The sequence below is a fragment of the Furipterus horrens genome, unplaced genomic scaffold (assembly GCF_987537825.1).
Source record: "Furipterus horrens unplaced genomic scaffold, mFurHor1.1.pri manual_scaffold_1, whole genome shotgun sequence".
NCBI classification, from domain to species: domain Eukaryota; kingdom Metazoa; phylum Chordata; class Mammalia; order Chiroptera; family Furipteridae; genus Furipterus; species Furipterus horrens.
Window position 1 is genome coordinate 210647564 of NW_028327171.1, and position 21851 is coordinate 210669414.

A 21851-nucleotide genomic window follows, 5' to 3' on the forward strand; every position below is an offset into this window, starting at 1 on the left:
CAAAGTCAACTACTGATGATTTTTATTGTTTCATGTAAAAGCATTATGTGTTTACCAACATGGTTTATTTTATATGTCAAAGGCTGATTTATTTTTTTAATCACCTTAAAGGTAACTTAACAACCACCTTTTGGATTAAAAGAATTACTACAGCTTTCTAGATAATGTTCCATTCTTGAACTTCTAACTTACAAAAGGGTGCCTTTTAAATGTAATTCTCAGATGATTCAAACTACTAATCTTTTCATTTTGTTACCGTTAAACTACACAATTCGACTTCTTCGCTTGGAGACTCCACACAGACAGCCCAAGAAACCAATGACTATCTGACTAAGTCCAAACAGGATCTCAAAACTTCCCACGAGCAGTAGACCTGCAAATACTGAGAAATGGATAGTCTTGTATCGATCTTCTTTAGGTCCAGAAGGCACGGTGAACTTTCTCTCACTTGCCACGGCGTCATTCACAAGGGTAGAATTCAGATCATTAGGAACAACACAGGAACTATTAGTGAACCACTGTAGATTGACGGATTCTGGATGAGTCCTTCTAGAAAAATGAAAGAAAAGATAGGAATTTTCACTGTCCAGCAAAAGAATGCAACATTGTGCCCAGAAAAGGGTAAGTATAGTAAATAAAACAGTACTTTTGAAATTACTGTGCCCAGAAATTATAGTTAAGATCAGGGTTTCTGAGCGTGTGTCCGTGTTCTCTAACAGGTATTCAACCTTTTGTTCAAACGTTTTCTATGTCAAAAGTGGTTGAATATCACCCATTGTATGTGGTTCAGCCTCTTCGTGCAGATGCTGTTCTACTTGCGACAGATATGAAAGTAGAAGAGCCCTCCCCTTTGAAGGAGCTTAAGTCTTGGTGCAAAACCACAGTGTTGCATCTGCTCCTAAACCAGATAAACCATTTGTACTCAGTAAAAGCATGTTAAATATGTCTAATTAAAGTGATGTGTGCCCATGGTAACAAGGAAAGGAAAGTGAGAAACTTTTTGCCCTGACACTTACATCCTGAGATGATTTTTCTTTGGTTTACTACGTAATAGGACTAAACGTTCTTCGAAGTGTTTGCATTTCAGGTTCCGGTGACTGCCGTTCAAGCTGGGAAAGCAAGCGTTTGAGCACATGGGCTGGGAGAGTGCTTCCTGCAGTTCACACAGGCCTAGGATCGCCCCTTTGCAAGTGTTTACACTGTGACTGTGTCACCCCGAGAAGGGGAACACCTTGAGTGCTCTCCCCTCCAGATACCTGGCACCTGATAGGCAATGACTTGTCATCTGCTGCGCACAATGTGTGCAGAGCACCTGTGGATGAAAGCTCTAATTTTAGACCTCCAATCTGATAGGAAAGGGAATGTCTTCGGTGTTGATCCGTAACAACTGGGGTGTGAAAATGTACCAGCTGCTGAGTCAGACAGTCGGTGGCAGTCAGGTTACTTACTGTAAGTTGTATAGTGAAAGCTTACAGCTGACATTCGTGTTGCTGGGAGGCTGACAAATGAGCGGACCTTCCAAGAGAGCCTGCGTGGACACCCACACGCAGTACGCGGCCCCGATGATGGTGACCACGTTCAGAAGCGATGAGAGAAACATCTGAAAAGTAAAGCAGGTGCGTTTGCGCTCGTGATGACATGTTCCTGGTCTGTTTCAAGCTCCAGCGTCATCATCTGCCATCGCCCTTCTCTGGTCACCTCACAGCTCTAGACGTTCAGGTCACAGTGCAATTAGATGTGACTTACAAAAGAAGATGGAGGGCCAGGTCTCTGCCATCTGAGTAGACCTACGTTTTCTGAATATTCTGAACCTTGTCCCTTTCAACTGAACACTAAGGTCTGGTTCCTCCTTTCTATTCTGTGTACTTCCTGCTTCGTAGAACCTTGCCTAGATCATAACCCCCACTCCCATTTTGATGTCTGCTCTCTTGACTCCTAAATCTTTAACCTGGATTTGGCCCTGACCTTGTAAGTGGCCAGTGGTCAGCATTTTGCGGTGATCAATTGACAGCATAGTGTTAGAACACAGGTTTTCAGCCTCAGCACTGCTGGTGTTTGGGCATTTTGCGGTTGGGGTTTTCCTGTGCGTTACACAATGTCCCTCCCCACTTGGTGCCAGTAATACACACACACACACACAGTTGTACCAACTAGAATGTTAGCAGACATTGCCAAATGTCACCTGATTGGGGGAAGATCGTAAGCGTCTAAGCATCTTTCATTTCATGAATCAGTCACAGAAAAAAAATAAAAAGCATGAGATTTGGCAATTTAGAAACTGTTAAAGCCCAAATGAAAGTCGGGGTATGTGTATTATGTTTTCCAAAAAGCTTTGTGTTGTTTCAGTGAAGTGTTTTATTAATCGATGTTAACTGTGACTTTTAAATCTGCAGAAATGAAGGAAAGGAGTGCTTTTCTGTTGCTGGGATAATAATATTGCCGCTCCCAGAGGGTCCGTGTGCTGTATTCTTCACACCTGCCTCTAATGTGTAAGCAGACTAAGTGGCTACTTAAATAGTGTGTGTTGAGGGATCTTGGCCTTCATTATCCTTTTAGTAGCCCCAAGAGATGGCTATTAGCATTCCCATCTTATGGATGAAAAACTGAAGTTCAGGGAGGTTGGTAAGGCATCAGGACCTCACAGCTGGTAAGTGCTAGTGCTCGAGGTCTCATCCGTGACCTACACTTCTTCCGGCAGAAAGAACAGAATGATGGGTTGGGAGTGCAATTCAAATCCCGATTCTCCCACCCTATGATGGCCTGTGAAAGTTACTTCAATTTGCTTATCAAGAAGTGCCACTGCGTTTACATTTTGGTCGTCTGTTTCCGACTTCTCATCACTCCAGTGAGGCCTGGCTTTAGAAGGGCATTGCAAGATCTGTATTTCTCTTAGAATTGGGGTTCCTGTAAATGACTCAGCCAAATCAAAGTATTCAGAAACAAAATCAATACATGGTTGAAGGGAAAGCGCAGGGGACAGTGAAAGCGGGGGAAATAGTGGGAACAGTTGGAAGAGGGAGGCCAATCTCGGTTGACAACCTCTTCCCTTTGCCACCTCGCCAATGCCTCGGTCCTACCTGTACCTGGAAGATACAAGGTATGACTTAAACACTGGCCTGCACATGGCTGGTGAGGAAAGTGGCTAAACACTCTCAATAGCGCGTTGCCCCTCATCCGTGTAAACTGGTGGGTTAGTAGCCAGCACCACTATTATTGATAGAGCGTGAGCACTGTTAACTGGTGCCCCCTACCCTCGGCCAGTGAGTGAGCCCAGCACCTGCATGAAAAAGAGGTTTGGTTATTCTCAACCCACTATGTTCTCAATGGAGAGAGGAAAACGGTCACTGAGAAGGGGACAAACTTGTCATGAAAGGATATGTGTGTGGGGTGGCAAGGGATGCAAGAGAGATTCTTAATGGAAATATGATTTGAGACAAAAAAATAAGTTTTCTATTATCAATAAAAATGTGTAATACAGTTCTAAATATGTACCTCTTTAAACAATGGTTCCCAGCCCTGGGAGCACCTTAGAATTATCTGTGGTGTTTTTGGAAAATGCACAGAATCTCGGGGGGTGGGGGGGGTGCACTCGGCATTGGTATTTTCAAGCGATTCCCTGTGTCGCATCAGGCTGAGAACCGTTGCTTTCACGTCTCAGGCTCAGCCAGGAATGTACTGTGGCCGCTTATTTACCGATCTCTCCCCCTCCCCCTCACGTAGAGAATTGCGAGAGCCCTCGAGAGTTATTAATAACAGTGTCGGCGACATGAACAATGCAAAGATGGCGAACCTGGGAGTCTAACGGGTCTAGGTAGTTGGCAAGTTAGTTGCTGTCTCTGAGGGTCACTTTCTTGGTCGGTGCAACAGATCGTATTTCCCACTGGAGGATTTTGAGAGAATCAAATAAGGTAGTATATTTGGATGTGTTCTGAGCATACTGACAGAATGATAATAAGTACTAATTTTTATTACTTTCAACTTATTTAAAATTTTATTTATAGTAGGTATGTACTGAATGTTTGAAAATAAAACTAGTGTGTCGTCTTTAACTGAATAAGAGCAATTATCTTTCCAAGCCTAGCAAACTAATCTTTCCTATGCTCGAGAGAACTGAGGATACATTTTTCTTATGTAGTTGTATACAGCACCCAAATAACAAGTGTTTTGTTATTATGGAACTGATTGCAGCTCTCAGTGCGATTTATAAACTGAAGATTGTGGAAAGGTCTGAGGCTGGTTCCAAAGTTCTATTTTTATGGGAAAAAAAAAAAAAAGCCTCCAATCTGTGATATCATAAAGTCATCCAAAGAGGACATTTCTAGGACTGTGACCCTGCCGCTGGAACCGTGCAGTGCCTTGGTAGCTACCGAAGAAGACCCAGGGTGGCTTTGCGTCACCGCCTGTCACCGTCACCGCGCGCCCGGGGCCCCAGCCTCGCGGCCCTACTCACTCCGGATCTGCTGTTGCAACACGCTCTTTTCCTGGCGGCGAACGACGCTGCTGTTGCCGGCACGACCTGGAAACGGTATCAACAGGAAAGATGAGTCCTACTCCTTCTCATCAGTTGTAAGAGCGTCAATCTCTCCCTCCTGTTTACCAGCAACCGTGGGAAATCAAGGCTCCAGAGAACGAGAAGGAAACCGGGCAACGTCCGTGATCTCTGATCCCCGCATTTCAACCCTGAAGACTCGGGGGCAGGGAGGGACGGGGGATTTAGGGAGAGCAGTTTCCAACTCTTATTCTATTTCCTAACAAACCACACCCGCTCTGCCCGTCTGCGGACCCCTCGGCCCTTGCGGAGAGCACTTTGTGTTGTTACTGGTGCTGCTGACTTATCGCCGCGACTCCCAACACCCTTATAATTCAGAGGCCGCGTGTGCGTATGGCAGCCCAGCCATTCACGGGTACAGCCAAGAGCCCTGAAGAGAAGGGGAGAAGTTTTAGCTCCCAAGGACGTTGTCGGTGTGTGTTGATGGACTCCGCTTCTTCTGTGGCCCTCATTGGCCGTACAGCCTTCTGAGCTTGAGAAGCAAATCATGCAGAGCAGAAACTGGCAGACCATGGCCCACAACTTCTTTGTCATCAGTAAAATTTTCCTAGCACGTAGCCATGCCAGTTCACTTATATTGTCTGTGACCGCCCTCCGCACCGACAGCGCAGTTGAACAGTCGTGAGAGAGACTGACTGGCTCTCAGAGCCTAAGGTAGTCAGGATCTTGTCCTTTACTGAAAAAAATTACCAACTGCTGGTTTAGAAAATTAATGAATCTGTTAGAAGAAAGAGCAGCATTAAATTACAGCTTGAATGGATATATCATTCCATTTTACTTTTTGATGTAAATGAAACTCTGCTGTCTTCCTTTGGAATTAATCTATTTCAGAGATGTTGAATATTTACTTTCATAGTTCCCTTCCCTTACAGAAGCCCATACGGACTTCTATTCAGTTTTAGAAGAAAGGTATACGATTTACAAATGAAGTACAGACAAGCTGCAGGCCATTGAAACTGATAGAATTCAGACTCTTACGAACCCTCTAAGTACTTGAACAGGAAAACAGTAAAGCCATAGCTCATCGCCAATGCAAAAACTATATTTTGCAAATGCTTGTTATACGAACATCTAATTTGTTTAACATTCAACATTTTTTTCTAAGACTTTAATAATTGATAAATTAGTATTGTGACTGTGTAATAAGTGAACTCAATGAATAACAAGCATGATTGAGATCAGGCTTACAATTAATATTGTATAAAATGGCCTTAGTACAGGGGTGAGCAAAAGTAGGTTTGCAGTGTATTCTTGTATTATTCCTCATTAATTACTGTATTATTTATTTGTACTACAACTGTAACTCTACATTTGCCCACACCTGTATTTTTTTAGAAGAAACATTTTAAGTCTTTTTTTAGTGCTTGGGAAAACAATATCTACTAATTTTTTTCATTTAGCATGAAATAGTTGAAGATAATTACATAACACTCTTAGCCATGATTTCAAAAGATAAAAAAGCTCACCTCTGTTGTGGCTAAGTCAGAAAAACATACAATTCCATAGTTATTACTTACTGCTTCCCCCAAAACCTGTTTTTGAAGCAATACTAATTTTAAATGCTAAAGCATTTTTGGAAAGATTTCAAAAACTATGGCAAAATGCTGATCACAGACAGTAATTTCTTCTTTATTAACTTTTCTGTGTATTTACAAGTGTAGTGAGAGTTCAGTATTTGGAACTAGCCAGTATTTTGACAGATGTTGGGAAGGACACAGTTCCCTTTGAAAAAGGTGTTCTTCCATCTTACATAGAGAACTCCCCGTACGTATAGCTAAGAACCGTGAAAACACACCGGTACTCTGAGCTCTCTGTCACCCACCTGTTTGCTTGTGAACCTAGCCTAGAGGTTGGGGTTCAATCTATAAAGGGCCGATTGAACTTTTCACTGAGTTGTTTGAGGTTTTGAGTTAGAGATAGCCTAATGTAATACCCTTCGTACTTATTGAGGGCAATTAAAATAAACTTAGTCACAAACAAGGCAGTCCAGCTTCTCTGAAACTGTTTCCCAGGCTCATATAACTTTTCTGTGCTGCAGTTTCCTGGTCATTTCAGTTTATAGATTCAGTCACAGACAGCACCTCCCCATGACGTCAGCCTGAAAACAGGTGCTGTGGATTACGGTGCTAATACTGGTGGGGTCAGATAAACCTGGGATTGGCTTTCACAGCTACTCTGTGACCTTGTTAATGTCCCCAACCTTCTGTTTGCTTGTCTGTTAAGATACAGTTGAGAAGAGCTATTCATCCAGGTTAGTGTAGAGATTAAATGAGATCATGTAAAGCTTGAACCCAGTAGCCAGCACTTCGAGGTGGTCTCTCTCTGTGTCTTTGTCTCTCTCCTTCTCTGTCCCCTACATGGAAGGTATTGTGCCATCATCACCTGAGCTCCTTTAATACTAGCAAGAAGTTTTTTTTTTATTGTGTTGGGCTTTGTGGTAGCGTCAATTTATACTGAAGCTACACGAGCTCTTCTAAATGGTTTTAACATAGGAACTTTTAGGAGCTTCCTGGAAATTGCCATTGTTGATAAGTCTTGGCCAGTGGCTCCTGACTTCCGGCTCAAGCTGGAAGAAAAGGAAGCTCATGCTATTCAATAGAAAGAAGCCTCTAGAAGGGTGAAAACAGACACAGTGATTTGCAATTGCATGACTGTGTTGGGCACTGTGCTTTCTCTCAGCCTGGGAGAGAGCTCTCATGGCAATTTGAAGAAAGAGCCCACGACTTTCCAAAGCTTTTCCTTTCAGGAGCTCTTTCTACCTAAAGCAGAGTGAACACATTCCTCACGGTGTTAAATGCAAAGAAACCATCAACTTTCGGGGAATGCTTCCTAGAGTGGACTTTTGGTTCCTCAGCGATCTCAAGTCCAGTGTGCCCGCCAAAGAGACAAATATTTATCTCAAGTTTAATGTATAATGACTCAGGAGTGTTTCCATTTAAGTCTGGGGAGCAGACCAGCAGCAGTAACTGATCATCATTAAGGACTAGGGATGCAGGTAGAAAACTGTCCAAAATGTCTTTAAAAATTGCCTGTATGTTTCAGCATCTCTAAAACACTTCGATAATATCAGTCATTGAACTGTCACACACACGTGCACACACGTCTAAACAAAGGGTCATTCCTCTGACATTAATCAGGCCCCATTAGACAGCACCCAAGTGGTAGAACAAACAAAAGCAAGCCTCTTGAATGCTGACTTTATCTCCAGACTTCAAAATCCGCATCCCCGTTTTATGAATACGGAAACAAAATCAGAGGGTAAATGACTTGCAAACAGTAATATTGGAGACAGACCTAGAGCTGAGACACTCTGCCAGGCCCCAAAACAGAGTTTATCCCTCTATACAGACGGGTCCTGTCGGGGCCTGCTTCACCAGAATTCCCACGAGAAGGTCTATAAATCTATTACAAGTGCTTCGGGTGATTCATGATCAGGTACCCTGGAGAGTTCTGAATTACATATATTGCTCTGCTGCAGATGTCAACAAAGATAGACCTACTAATAATCACCAAACTTAGCATTAACCAAGCACTGCAATGTCCTGGGCTATGGATAAGATCTAAGTCAAGAAGTCTTTGAGGTCAGAGAGCCAGAGTTTCAGGTCCCAAATCTCTTAGGCCAGCTCCCTTTGGTGCAGGCAATGCCATATTCATGCCACGCAATTATCATCGTCTAGGATATTCATCGTATGTGGAATGTGTCTTCTCATTCCTACTGAGCGCTTCCCACTCCTACTGTATTCCCTGTGAGTACCTCGAGCATGGTGTTGGCAAAGGAAAGTTAAGGGAATTAAATCAAAAGGTCTATAACACTAACTAGAAAGCTTGGAAGAGCAGCCATACATGTAAAGAAATGCTATAGGCATACCCAACCAACTTTTATCAATTTTATTGTTTTTGCCCAACCTCCCTAGCTTGTACCACATAATTTATTTAAATTGTTTTTCCTCACTGATAACCAGTATAAATTAATACCATACCATGACCCCTCACTGTATCTTAAGGCAAGACATAACTCACTGCAGGGCTGAAAGATGGTCATTAGGAGTTTGGCAAAACAGAACTTTCTCCACATCAAGTCAAAAAATTGTTACTCACCATCAAACCTGCTCCTATAACTCCTGGGAACCACCACTCAAAGCAAGAGATGGGGTTTTGAAGAAATTTGCCTTCATCAATTCTGTTGACAACCAGAGGTATTGCATTGAGAACTATTCCCGATAGAAGTAGAACAAGCAGGCTGAATCCATTGCAGGATGTCCATCCTTCACAGCAAGTCATGGTCACCCCCTGGTTCAGCTGGAAGTGCTCTCAGACTGGCTCTTGGTGTGGCACTGTATTGCCTTTTACCCTGAGCCTTCTGACCTAGTTAAAGATTAGCACTTATGGAAATTAATTTTGGAACTAGTTCAGAGTCCAAGAGAGAAGTACATTGTCATGAGAACAGGAAGCAAGGACAAGTTTACATTATGGTGAGGTGGGGTAAGGTCCATAGATTCTGTCAGGTAAGTTTATGCATGAAAACAGGCAGGTGGAAACTAAGAACAAAGAACAGATTTAAGAGATGCTTCTCTAACATATTTTACTAGTGTACCTTATAAAAGTGAAGGCAAGAATATCCAAAATATAAACTGTTTTTCCTTTTGTATTGACATTATTGTCAGCTATTGAAGATCCTTACTTTGAAGTTATTTATATATATATATATATATACATATATATATATATATATATGATAATATATGATATCGGGGAAAATACCTCATCTACAACTGTTTTTGATTAGTCAAAAGTTTAGGCAATACACAAAATTTAAAATTTTTTGATGTCATATTACTTCAGTTTTGTAGACTTAGAGGTAACTCCGTCAAGCCTTGTGTGAGGTTTTATTAATGCAACTAGACTGAAAATGTTCAAGTATGGAGACCAGAATGGAACAGAGGAATAGAAAAGAGACTAGAGGAGTGATCATCAGGTTTTATTTTCTTTGAACCTTTTTTTTTTTTTTTTAAGAGAGAGAGCAAAAAGGACAGGAAGGGAAACATCGATATGAGAGAGAGACATCAATCGGTTGCCTTTGACACACACCCCAACCAGGAACCAAACTCACAACTCAGGCACATGCCCTAACAGGAGTCCAACCCATGACCTCTCAGCTTGTGGGACAATGGTCAACCTACCAAGCCACACTAGCCATGGCTCTTTGAACTTAAGCGTTTACTTGGTCATGAGCAGCACATTTCCGCACCAAGCTTCCCTATTGTCTTTCTACTAGTTTGTGAGCTTCTCAGAAAAAGTTCTGTTAGTGAGGGGGGCTTTAAAGCACAGCAGTCCTCACTTATGCTAACTGTCCATCCAGAATGGAGAAAGGGACTCTGCTCCTGGCGGTTCCTGCGCACCAATACTCACAGGGCCACGGGCCATCTCCGTTCTGTCTCCCACAGTTGTAGAGGCAGAGCAAAAAGATGTGATGAGCCACACACTGAGTCTGAATACTTCCGTCGGAAAAGCCCCCCCCCCCATCACTTCTGTTCACATCTTACTGGGCAAATGAGTTCCTCAGTTATGCTTGAGTTCAAGCAGGTGATGAAATACAAACCAACATTTATCCAGAAGCAAATCAAACATTAGGCAGCTCTAATATCTACCATGCCTTCCTTCTACTTCTGTGTAATCCCCATCCCAGCCCAGAGCACAGATTCAGCAAATGCTTCTGGGAATGATGAATGAATGAATGAATGAGAAGTGGGGTCCATCCATAAGCTCAGGTGTAACAGGCTTAGTGAATAGCACCCTATCCTGCAGGTTGAAGGTTTTATAAAACATAGGCTAATTGCCCAGCAACATTCATGCTTTTATCTTTCATAGTAGAGAATTGTCAGGAAGTGTCTACCATCCATGAGCTGCATTTCCCAGATCCTCATGCATTTAGACTGAGCTATGTGACTCGTCGTCGGCAGCCGTCCGTCTCGAGAGACGATGGCGTAGCTTCTTGAGAGTCTATCTGCACCGCCGAGAATGGCTGTGCAGTCCGACTCGGGAGTGACAATCCCTGCCGCACTTGGTACAGGTGAAGGCAGATGGCCGTTGTTGCTGCTGCTGACGCTGCTTCCGCCTCCATCTTTTCTGGACCGCCTCCTCGTTGCGCGCAGCCTCTGCACGTGACGTGCAGAGGCTATGTGACTACTTCTAACCAATAGGAAGTGAGGGAAATAAGCTAAGGATTTTAAGAAGTGATAGGTGTTGTCTACTCTCTTATTTTCCATTTCCATTTTGGAGATGACCAAGCTACCTTGGAAGTCATGTGTTGAAAATACCCATCAACCTAGATCCCTGAATGACTGGATGGATCACAGCTCCCCATCCCCTTTCCCTTCTGCCCAACTAGAACAGCTCCAGGCAATCGGCATCAGCAGGACATACATGTCTACTGTGTCAGGTCACTGTACAGTTTTGTGTCAGTTTGTTACAGTAGGGAGCACTACCCCAATAAATTCAGTGTACCCTTTGCCATTCACCTTAGAGCCGTTCTTAAGTCTGCAGCATATTGACAAGCATTAACTCCATCACTCCCACCCCTCCTCAAAACAACGCCAAAAGAAAAGCAAAGTAAATCAAAGACAGTGAAATTCTATAGTTTTATTTTTTCTGGTGCTTTATTCAGAAATTATATTTAGGAAAATTAGAGAACAATAAAACAGTAAGAAACATACAGTATAGGAGCAATGTCAGTAGCAGCACACGTGCAGAAATTCTACAAACGGTAACTATCTCAAAAGAATAAAATATATAAAAAAGCATTATTTCATTCCACTGAGCTAATTAATGTGAATTTTTGCAAGCTGTGGCCTGTTTTTGTTGCAGTACAAATTTAGATTGATAGATCAAGTTGTATTGAGAGATGTTTATATATATTTATATAATGAACTTTGTAAATAGTGCGCGCGCGCATGTGTGTGTGTGTAAATACTCACTACAGACAAGTTGTATAAAAGAGTCTATAGGATAGAAAACCTGTGAATTTAGCTTTGAGAACTCAGTTGTTGCATATATCACTAAAGCTATAAAGGTCCTTGGCAATTCTTAACTCAAGCTTATTATCTTATGATGAGGAAGACAGACAGGAAAACTAAGGTGGCTTACTCATGGTCAGGCCGTTCTAGCGGAGCATGGACATGAATTAGAGACTTCTGATTTCTAATCAGGTGTCTTTCTTTCAGGTCACAAGTCTGATATTTAGATGAACCAAAGAGATGGAAGTTCAGAAGTTCTAAATACCAAAGCATAGGAGTGAACCTGGCCCCGGGCAGCATCTGCCCAGAGGCCGGGCCGGCCGCCTAGCAGCAACACTGCCTCGGGCAGCAGCACCGCGTCTGGCAGCACTTCAGCTGACAGCAGCCCTTCCCGCAGCCGCCGCCGCACGGGCCGCAGCCACGGGAGCCGCGGCCACGGGAGCCGCGGCAGCAGCAGACCACGGGGACGCTGCAGCAGCCCCCGCAGCAGCCGTAGCAGCAGGGGCAGCAGCGGGTGCAGCAGCCGACCCGGCAGCCGCCGCAGCCGCCACCGCAGCCACCACCGCAGCCACCACCGCAGCCGCCACCGCAGCCACCACAGCGGCCACCGCAGCCGCCACCGCAGCCACCGCAGCGGCCACCACAGCCACAGCACCCCATTATGTCAATAGAGAGAACTCAGGGGAGGTGAGCAGGGGGACTCGGGAGGTGAGGGGGGTGTGATGCCCCTCCTGCAGGGGGAGCCCTTATATAGCACCCTTGGCTTGGACTTGACCCGGGCACATGACTAGTTAGTTCCCTGTTGTTGTTTGTGTCCCTGGGGGCATTTTACAGCGCCTCTGCTTTACTTCCTTAAGGACTTTCAGCCATATACAATAGCTCACTTTAGTCCCAAAGTGCTTTGCTTTAAAGACATAATCAAAAAGAACTATGAGGGTCTGGAATATTTTAGTTATCTTCATTTTCTGCACAACCAATGGAGGTCCGACTCTGAAGTCTTGCTGTGAATTGTAAGCATGACTATAAGCCTGTGACATCTAATATTTTTTATTTTTATTCAACGTCCTCACTGATCCTTGAAGAGAGGGCACAAAGAAACACCTACAGAGGCTGCCATATCTACCAATCAGAGGCCTCAAGATAACGTTTCCCTGACCTCCCATGTCCCAGATTCAAGGACAAGAAGAGTCTGTGGGGCCTTTTCCAACCCTTGGAAGGCTTCCTACTGACCCAGGTGAGTACTTAGATTCTACAATAAAAGAAGAGACATGATGAGGATCACTTACCAAAAGAACTCTTAAAATCATGGGACGCTGGGTCACGGAGTCAGGCCTTGGAGAGGTTGATGCACAAGCCCAGTGCTGCCTCACAGCATGACCAACTAGCACAGGTGGGAGCCCGCTGGCCTGTCCCACCCAGGGTGTGAGCCGTGGACCTTGCCCACAGCTTTCCCCTGGGACACAGCAATAGGATGGGGGCAGTAGTTGGTAAAGGATATTCAATGTAATTTTTTTATTTGGCACATTAAACACATAGTGCCTTCGAAATACCAGGGTGTGAAGTGCAGGGAAGCCTTACTTGCAAGATTCAGGCCCTCAAGGAGGCTGCTGTAGAATGGGTTAGGGTGGGAGCCTTACCGAACCCAAGGGGTCGCCGCTTGCACTGTCCCCCTCGAGCATGAGACATGGTTGTGGCCTGTGGGCAGCTTTATGTACTTGCAGCAGGTAAAGGAGACAGGGATTCACGCCTAAAGCTCCAGCTCCCCGATGCTCAACGTGAATCACGCGTTGATATCTTCTTGGCAGTTGGCCCCGTTTATCCAGTTGAGTTCCCGTCAAGCTCATCCTGTTTACAAGCATCTGCAAAATACCGTGCTGTGTTTGAGCGCTTCTCAAGAATTGCATTTGGAAGCACTGCCCAGACCTGGAGACCCTTACCCTGTAACAGAAGCTCATGTACAAACAAGCCATTTCAGTGGCATGTGCTGAGCTCTGTTTTAGAGGCATGTTCCGGGGATAGACCCTCCTCCTCAGGGGTGGTTTCCACGGAGGGGGCGGGGGTAATTCTTCAGTAATCATGGGAGTTTTCCAGCACCCAGGAGCACTCTTAGATCTGGACAAGAGGAGCCCATGTACATTAGGGTCCCATAGATCCTAAGCACACAAAAAGAAATTGATGAAAGAATACAAGGGCTGCTTTGCCATGGAGGGTCCAGGGCTCGGCCTGTAAGCCTAAACACCTGCTGTGTGGGTGACTGAGTCCACCCCGGCCCCCCGGGAAGTGCTTCTCCACAGCTTTTGTCCTGTGTCCTAGAAATAGGAGGTGACCACCTCTGCCTGTCCTGGAGGTCTGTGGACTGGTGGCCGCAGAACTTGTGGAGGTGGTGTGTCTGGTAGAAGTACATAGGAAGGAGAGAAGGCCGGTGGACTGGCCAGATCCTTCCTCTCAGCATGAATACACAATATTCTTGTACAACCAAGTGTCATTTCCAGTGAGGAGGGGCAGGCCACCAGTTCCTGCTTCCCCTTGTGTTTGAATTCCTTGTTCTGGAGGTTCTCGCGTGTTCCTGTGGTATTCACAACAGTCACATGAGGTGGCTGAGTGATGTTCGCAATAGTTAAACGACACATGTTTTTCTTAGACTTGTTTACACGTAGGTCTAGTCATAACATGCAAGAAGTAGGTCATTGATTCTTTACATTGGCAAGAAATAGGCATTACACACGAGGCTGGTGAATACTTTCACTTTCATAATATGTTTGCTAAACTTTACTGAAATATTAAGTAAATAAATATTTCAGCCTTAGCACTGGCTGGTGTGGTTCAGTGGACTAAGCACCAGGTTGCAAGCCAAAGGGTCGCCGGTTTGATTCCCAGTCAGAGCACAGGCCTGGGTTGAGAGCCAGGTTCCGGTTGGAGGTATATGAGAGGCAACCACACAGTGATGTTTCTCTCCCTCTCTTTCTCTCTCCCTTCCCCTCTCTCTAAACACAAATAAATAGAACCTTTTAAAAGTAAATAAATAAAATTAATATTTCAGCTTTATTTTATATGGTTTTCTTTAAAATGTGGATGTTTATTAATTATAACTCGCCTTTGTCTTTTAATTTTGTAGGTAATTTGGAAGATTTCTTTAAAAGAAATTTCACTTTTAAACACGTGAAAGTGTTTTTTTTGTTTTTTTTACTTCACTCAATTAGGTCAAGTGCTTGGCCCAAGGTCCCCCAAGTGATGGCTCAGGGCTGGGATTCTAAGCCAGGTCTCACTGACCTTCAGCCACACTCTGTTTTGTGCAATAAGCTAGTGAGCACATGGCCTTCACCTGTGATCTCTCTCCAGCCCGCCTCCCATTTTGTTTGGTCCACTTATTGTTTTCAGTCCTTTCTCCCAGACCTGGTCCTCCTGCTGCACTTGGGGTTAGGGCCTGGGGTTCCAGCTCCAGGTAAGAGGCCAATAGTCTGATGGGACCTTATCCGAATGGCCCAACCTCCCCTCTGGGCCCATAGCTGACAGATGAGAGGGACTGGAGGTTATGTCTCATATCCTGTTCCTGTGACATCATTGTGATTAGATTGAGTCTGAAACCTTGACCTGGGCCAGCTCAGTGCCTGTGTCAATGTGCCACCTGAGCCATCATTGCCTCCCGTGACTGCCCTGTTCCCTTTATCATTGCCTACCTATGGATCCTATTACGTGAGTACCTGCCATAGACTTATATGGTCATTAAGTACTTTTTCACATGTAATGACTAGTGACTTCTTGTCATTCTTAACCTAATATTATAGTGTAGTCATGACATTCATAAGTATAGCATTTCCAGGCTTTCTGTTTCCTTAACACGAAGATTGTATATTATGCCCTTCCAGGGGCCTGGACTTCCTGAGCACCCAGAAGGTAATCAACAAATCGTCCTTCAGATCCTCGCTCAGGCCACCGTAGTCATTCTCACTGAGGGCGTCTTATGCATAGGCTCGGGAAGCTCGCTGGGACCCACTCACTGAGCCCGCCCCCTGGGAGCTGCCCTCTTCCTAACGACTGTCATCCATGGTGCCCTTAGACAGTGGCACTCCATAAACTTTCACGGTCAGGCTCCTTAAGGTGATCAGGAGCCACCAGGTCCTTCAAACGCATGGGTTTCACCCTCCTTGGAAGGTAGGTGTGGTTACAAAGGACAAAAGATATGTTTTGGTGTCAATGGTGAGGTTGCGGTGCTATGGAGAAGAAACTCAGAGCAGAGCGCTCTTCCCCTACTTTGTGGGCCAGGGAAGGCGCCCCTGGAGGAAACAGCTGAGGGCCGAAGTCTGAACCGGAACAGGAGCAGTCCAGGCAAAGGCAAGGACAGGTTTGGAGACTGAGGTAGGAAGGTTCTGCAATCAATGAAATGGAAATAAAGCTGGAGCATGTGCGTTGTGGAGACAGGATGGGGAAGTGGCTTGTAATGAGACTGCATGGGAGGGAGGAGGCGGTCTTGCCCAACAATGTAGGATCTGTTGGAATTCTGCATTTCCTTCTGCAAGTGGCTGAATGGAAAGGGATACAGACAAGAAATGGAGAGACAGGACGCCCTTGCGACAGGCAGACAGGTGAGATGGATTGGATTTAGGTATGGCAATGGGAGCAGAAAGAAGTAAATGGGTTTAGCATGTTTTCAGAAGGGGACGGACAGGTTGGCTGGGGCAGAGTCAAGAATTGCCCCAGGTTCTGATGGCCAGGTGTCGGAGAGTGGTTTCATGGCTGGGGTTGTGTTGGGTGGGGGCAAGGTTATGACTTTTGGGTCAGTTGTATAATTATAGGAAATACCTGCACATCGTCTATGTGGAGATACCAAGTAAGCTATTGAAAGGATGGTCCGCGATTCTGTAAGGGACCAAAGAGAAGGAGCCCCCGCGGGAGCCATCGAAGGAGGGGAAAATCAGAATGCTGTGCTCTGGCTGCCAAGGAAAGAATGTTTCAGGGGAGAGTGAGCAACTCTGAGAAGGCAAATCGTGCTGAGAGCTTCGGGATGAGGAGGATCGAACCTGGTGTACTGGATTCAGCAACACAGACACCGGGCAAGAGCTGTTTGGATGGTGGGATGGGCGGAAGAAAGAAGATAAGTGGGAGCCGTTATCTTTAGACTCCTTGTGGACTCTCCGCCCAACAAGAGTGCCTCTTGGGCCTCGGTAAAGGGAAAATGTCTTCAGGACTCACTTTGAAATGCTCATCCACTTGTCCATTTGGGCTCCCTACACCTTAGGAGCTGACCAGGAGAGACCGGTTTGTTGTGTTTTTCTATCTAATCCCTTTTACAGTAGTAAACTGTGAGCCCAAGAGCCCTGCCCTTTACCCTGAACCTCAGTGGACTCCGATGGAAAATCAGGAAAAAAATCCACCCGGGTCGTTGGGCTCGGAGCAGGTCATACAGCTGTGCTGGTTACACAGAAGGGACCGCTGCTGCCTGTCGGAGCCCCTCGGGCAACGTCAGGTTTATTCCCAACACTGACCCAGTGTCCTTCGGTCAGTGAGACCGAGATTAAGGGGGGGGGGGGGAGAAAGAGGCCTCTTTCCACAGAGAAGACAAAGACAGGCATAGAACGTGTGCTTAAAGGGACATCAGGAATGTCATGCTACCCTAGATATCTCCCTACCTGCTGGTCACTACCAGGGTCCCTAGGTTTGCCAGCGGGGCTTCGTTTCTCTGAGGTCAGGCAATCCCTGCCCCATTCGGCCCCATGAAAAGACGGGGGCACCTCGAGGGATGGAGAAGGCATAGAGGTCGGCTTGGAGAGGCCTAGTACAGACTGAAAGGGAATCTAAAAACGGGGATAGGAGAGCCCAAACCTGACTTCCGTCCTGAATTTGCTGAGTGCTGACCGAAATGGTGTGTTAAAGGTGCACTCTGAGCATTCAGGCTTTGGTGGAGCAGGGATTTTGCCAGGGCTGCTTTGTAAAGACGTCCAGGCTGTGCCCCACACACCTTCAGGAGCACAGCTGATACCCCAGCCAGGGCCCTAACTGCAGTTTTCTGAAGGAGAGGTGCACCTGTAGGAGGAGCGGGGCCACGAGACACATGTTTCCACACGTGTCTTTTTCATTCTTTATTTGTAAGCTCTTATCTAGGACAACATGTAATTGAGTGTTCAGAGCATTTTTAGCCTGTCGATGAGGAAAGTGTCTTTTATTCTAGTCTCTTTATTTAAAAACCAACAGAAGAGAGGCTCAGGCCAGTTTTCTCAGCCAGGCCACGCTTGGGCCAGTGAATACGGGGCTTTCGGGTTCAGGTGCTTGGTGAGCTGTGCTAGAAACACACCTTGCACCTGCTTAAAGGGATGGAGGGCAGAGGACTGGCTGGGATTAAAGGCTCCAGGTCCTTCTCTCTCTGTGAGAAGGTGTGTGAGCAAGGTGAGCCATTTTTCGTGGCACTGAAAGTACAAACCCAGCAGACAGGTATGTTTATAGCCGCACATGGCCTGCACGTGTGAGCGTCTGTGGTATGAACAGACAGCACACAAAAAGGAAATGAGAAGTGATTCAAACGGCAATGCACTGAACATGAAAATCCTGCTAGTACATCTTCATGCTTCTTCTTCATGGTCTACATTTCAGTTTATGGAAAATGCCCAGTTCCTTTAGAAGGTAGAGAATTTTCTGTCCGTGAGCTCTTGAATTTACATTTTATCATGCCTGATTTGTTTTTAAATTTCAAAGCTCTGGACTGAATGGTTAGTACCATCTTTGCAACACTCTGGACTGTTATGGACATTCTGAGCAAATTAGCCTGTTTCTTCTCCTTTCCCCTAACGACAGAGGTCTTTCTGCCTAAGAGCCCTGTCATTTTGCTGGGCTGTAGCCCATGTTGAAAACTGTGTTGTCATACCTATAAACGACACAAGAGGGCGGTGTGTGCTCAACCGTCAGCCTGCACCAGGAAATGAATTGAACCTCCTCAACAAATTTGTAGCTTAACTCCTGGACCCAATAGGGATTAATAACACGTTTGGGAGGGGCGGGATTGGCCCCAGAACCTAATCAAAGGGCCTGAATGTAACATCAGCATAGGAAGGCAGCCTGTCAGGAGTAGGGGCATTTTTTTTAAAGTATATTTTATTGATTATGTTGTTATGGTAGTTCCAAATTTTTCCCCCTTTATTCCCTTCTGCCCAGTACCCCCCTTCCTTCCATCAATCCCACCCCCCTTAGTTCATGTCCATGGGTCATGCATATGAGTTCTTTGGCTTCACCCTTTCTTATATTATTCTTAACTTCCAGCTGTCTATTTTGTACCAATCGATTATGCTTCTTAATCCCTGTACCATATCCCCATTTCTCCCCTTCCCCCCTCCCAGCTGATAACCCTCCAAATGATCCCCATACCTATGATTCTGTTCCTACTCTGGTTTGCTTAGTTGGATTTTTTTTTTTTTTTTTTAGATTCAGTTGTAGATAGGTGTGAGTTTGTTGTCATTTTAGTGTTCATAGTTTTGATCTTTTTCTTAAGTCCCTTTGACATTTCATATAATAATGGCTCAGTGATAATGAACTCCTTTAGCTTCACCTTGTTTGGGAAGCACTTCACCTGCCCTTCCATTCCAAATGATAGCTTTGCTGGATAGAGTAATCTTGGTTGTAGGTTGCTTTTCATCACATTGAATACTGCTTGCCAGTCCCTTCCTGCCTGCAAAGTGTCCTCTGAGAAATCAGCTGATAGTCCTATAGGCACCCCCTGTAGGCAACTCTCTGCCTCTCTCTTACTGCCCCCAGGACTCTGTCTTTATCATTCACCTTTGGCATCTCAGTCATGATTCGTCCTGCTGTGGGTCTAGCTCACCCAGGACCCTCCGTGCTTCCCGGTCCTGTATGTCCATCTCCTTTGCAAAACTTGGGAAGTTTTCCTCATTTTTTTCAATTCTTGCTTCCTAATTCTGCACTGGTTGACTGTTTTTTTCTTCCTTATGTTCCAAATCATTTTGAACCCCAGTTTCCTTCCCTTCACCATTGGTTTTGTGTGGATTTTCCTTTGTTTCACTGAGCATACCCTTCACTTCTTCTCTTACGCGTTTGCTGTACTCAAGCATATCTGTCAAGCCTGTGAGCATCTTTGTCAACAGTGTTTTGAATTCTGTGTCTGTTAGATTGTCCTGCTCCTCACCTGTTAGGTTGTCTCTCTCCTCATCTGTGAGGTTAGCTATCTCCTCATCGCCTAGTTCTCCCACTGGAACCTTGATTTAATCCCCCTTTTGGGCCATACTTCTCTGTCCCCTCATTCTGACAGGCTGCTGTGTTTGTTTGCCCCTGTGTTCCAGGTAGAGCTGTCGCTCCTGTTACATTGTAAGGAGCGGAGCCTTAGGGATTCGTCAGTGCAGGGCGACCTATTTCACCACATTGTGGCGCTGTGTGTGGGGGAGGGGTCCGAGAGGGAACAATGCTACCAGCGCAGCACTCACCCCTTTTCCAGGCACCTCTCCCACTTCCGCACTGGACTGGTGCCCCTCTAGCTGCTGCCCTGGCCATCGTTCCCAGAGTGGGTGGGTTTGTGGATGTTCTAGGACCGCGGGGGCCTTTAAACAAGCAGACTCTGCTGAGAGACCAGCAGTTTCTGCCTCCACCCCAACCCCACTGGTCTGCACAGTCAGAAGCAATGAGGCTTGATTTTCCCTGGTGCTGGGATCGTGAGCTACGTGAGGAGCTGGGAACTCTCCCAGGTGTCCCTCCTGACTTTTTAAAACATGTGACTGCGATTTCCACTGGCCTGCCACTGCCTCCGCTGCTGCCACTGCCTCCGCTGCTGCCACCACCACACTGCATCCTCTCCGCCCCGGCTCCGCCCCTCCTACCTGTCTGGATGAGTATTTCTTCTTTATATCTTTGTTTGCTGGACTTCCATGCAGTTTGATTTTCTGGAACTTCTGGCTGTTTCTAGTTTTGAGGTAGTTGTGTTCCTTCTTAGCTGTGGAGGGAGACGCAGCGTGTCTGTCTAAGCCTCCGTCTTGGCTGGAAGTCAGGTGTGGGGGCATTTTTATTTGGAGGTTCAAAACTGTGAAGCAAATTATATAACTATCTTCACTAATGATGGTTGTCATCAGGACTTGTTGTCTGTTAGGTTATTGAGAAAATACAGATTTCAAGAGAATCAGCAGCTGCCTTGAGCAACTTTATTCTGAGAAAGCCTTTCCTTCATTGGAGCAAAGTTTACTGAGCACTTGCTGTGGGCCAGGGATGAGTCTAGGGGTGCAGACAGCCCATGCCCCTGCCCTCCTGAAGTCACTTCCTAATGCTGGGAAGGATGAGTTAACAAGAACACAAATGAATAACCTCAGGTACATATTTCCATCTCTTCATTTCTTTTCTCATTCAGCCAAACCCAGCCAGCATTACCTGCATCATCTATTCTTTTCTTTTAAATGTTATTGTTGTTCAATTACAGTTTTCCCAAATTTGCCCCATTGCTCTCCCCTGCCCCACCCACCTCAACCCCACCCTCACCCCCCCTGCTCCCACAATCAATTCCCACCCTGATGTTCATGTCCATGGGCCCTTTATACTTGTTCCTTGGTTAGACCCTTCCTTTTCTTTCGTTGTGCAAGAGAATGCCACCCCACAGTCAGTTCCAACCACGGCCGCAGGCCACCTTGGCAGGAGACCACCTGCTTCTGGCTGATCCGGCTGTTTCGGGAGAGGGGTGATGAAAGGACTCGGTGGAAGTATTCGGTCTTTGCCGCAGAGATGGCCTCTGGCTTGGCCTGGTGGACTCAGACCTCTACGGATTTGGGGGTTTACTCAACAAAGTGAAAAAGGCATAACCCCTCTTCTTGGAACCTCCCCTAACATCTTGAGTCAGAAGGAAGCTCCGACTCCTCTAAACCCCATACAATACAGCCCTTTTGTGGAAGACCAAGGCTCCCTCAGGTCCCTGCCTGGATCCCCATGTGCAGTATCATCTCCAGGTTTTTAGTATTCTAGAGCCTGTTTCCCAGTAGCTATTCTAAAAATTGGGATTTGAGGAAATGAGAAACAGGAAGGCTCCATCTGTTCTGTGAACTATTCCCCCCTCCCTATACGTCACCAGTTGATGACGACCCCTGCGGACCCTCCCTAAGACACACTTTATTTCTGACTGTGAACGATGTAATTGCAGAGCCTCTGGGCCCCTGCAATGTCCCCCTCATTATCCCTTTTAAGTCAGGGCACCACGTTAAAGTTCAAAGTGTATCACTGGTGGTCTGTGACACCTGAAAGAGGTCAAAAGGCACAGGAAAAGCAGCACCTGGCTGTGGCCTCGTACGTGAACTGGAACACGTCTGCCAAGCAGT

At 45.8% G+C, this 21851-nt stretch overlaps 1 protein-coding gene across 2 annotated transcripts; it reads right to left on the reverse strand.

Annotated features, from left to right (window-relative positions):
* On the reverse strand, nucleotides 1-8889 carry TM4SF20 (transmembrane 4 L six family member 20). 2 transcript variants are annotated; one of them, XM_090284819.1, is made up of 4 exons: nucleotides 8648-8889; nucleotides 4451-4516; nucleotides 1449-1600; nucleotides 1-546 (listed from the first exon to the last, which is right to left on the reverse strand). In XM_090284819.1, exons 1-4 carry the CDS (start codon nucleotides 8828-8830, stop codon nucleotides 264-266), a joined length of 684 nt encoding a protein of 227 aa, XP_090140945.1. In that variant the 5' UTR covers nucleotides 8831-8889; the 3' UTR covers nucleotides 1-263. The 2 variants fall into 2 exon arrangements, with proteins under 2 accessions (XP_090140945.1, XP_090140935.1); XM_090284809.1 differs by having other exon boundaries at nucleotides 1-549.
* Between the last annotated feature and the right edge of the window lie 12962 nt (nucleotides 8890-21851).

What these genes read in the sequence shown, in the direction of transcription:
- TM4SF20 (XM_090284809.1), bottom strand. Translation starts at nt 8,830, where the DNA reads ATGACTTGCTGTGAAGGATGGACATCCTGCAATGGATTCAGCCTGCTT. An exon ending in GTTGCAACAGCAGATCCGGA is followed by an intron (nt 1,601 to 4,450) that starts GTGAGTAGGGCC and finishes TTTACTTTTCAG; the next exon opens with ATGTTTCTCTCATCGCTTCT. An exon ending in CTTTCACTATACAACTTACA is followed by an intron (nt 550 to 1,448) that starts GTAAGTAACCTG and finishes TCATTTTTCTAG; the next exon opens with AAGGACTCATCCAGAATCCG.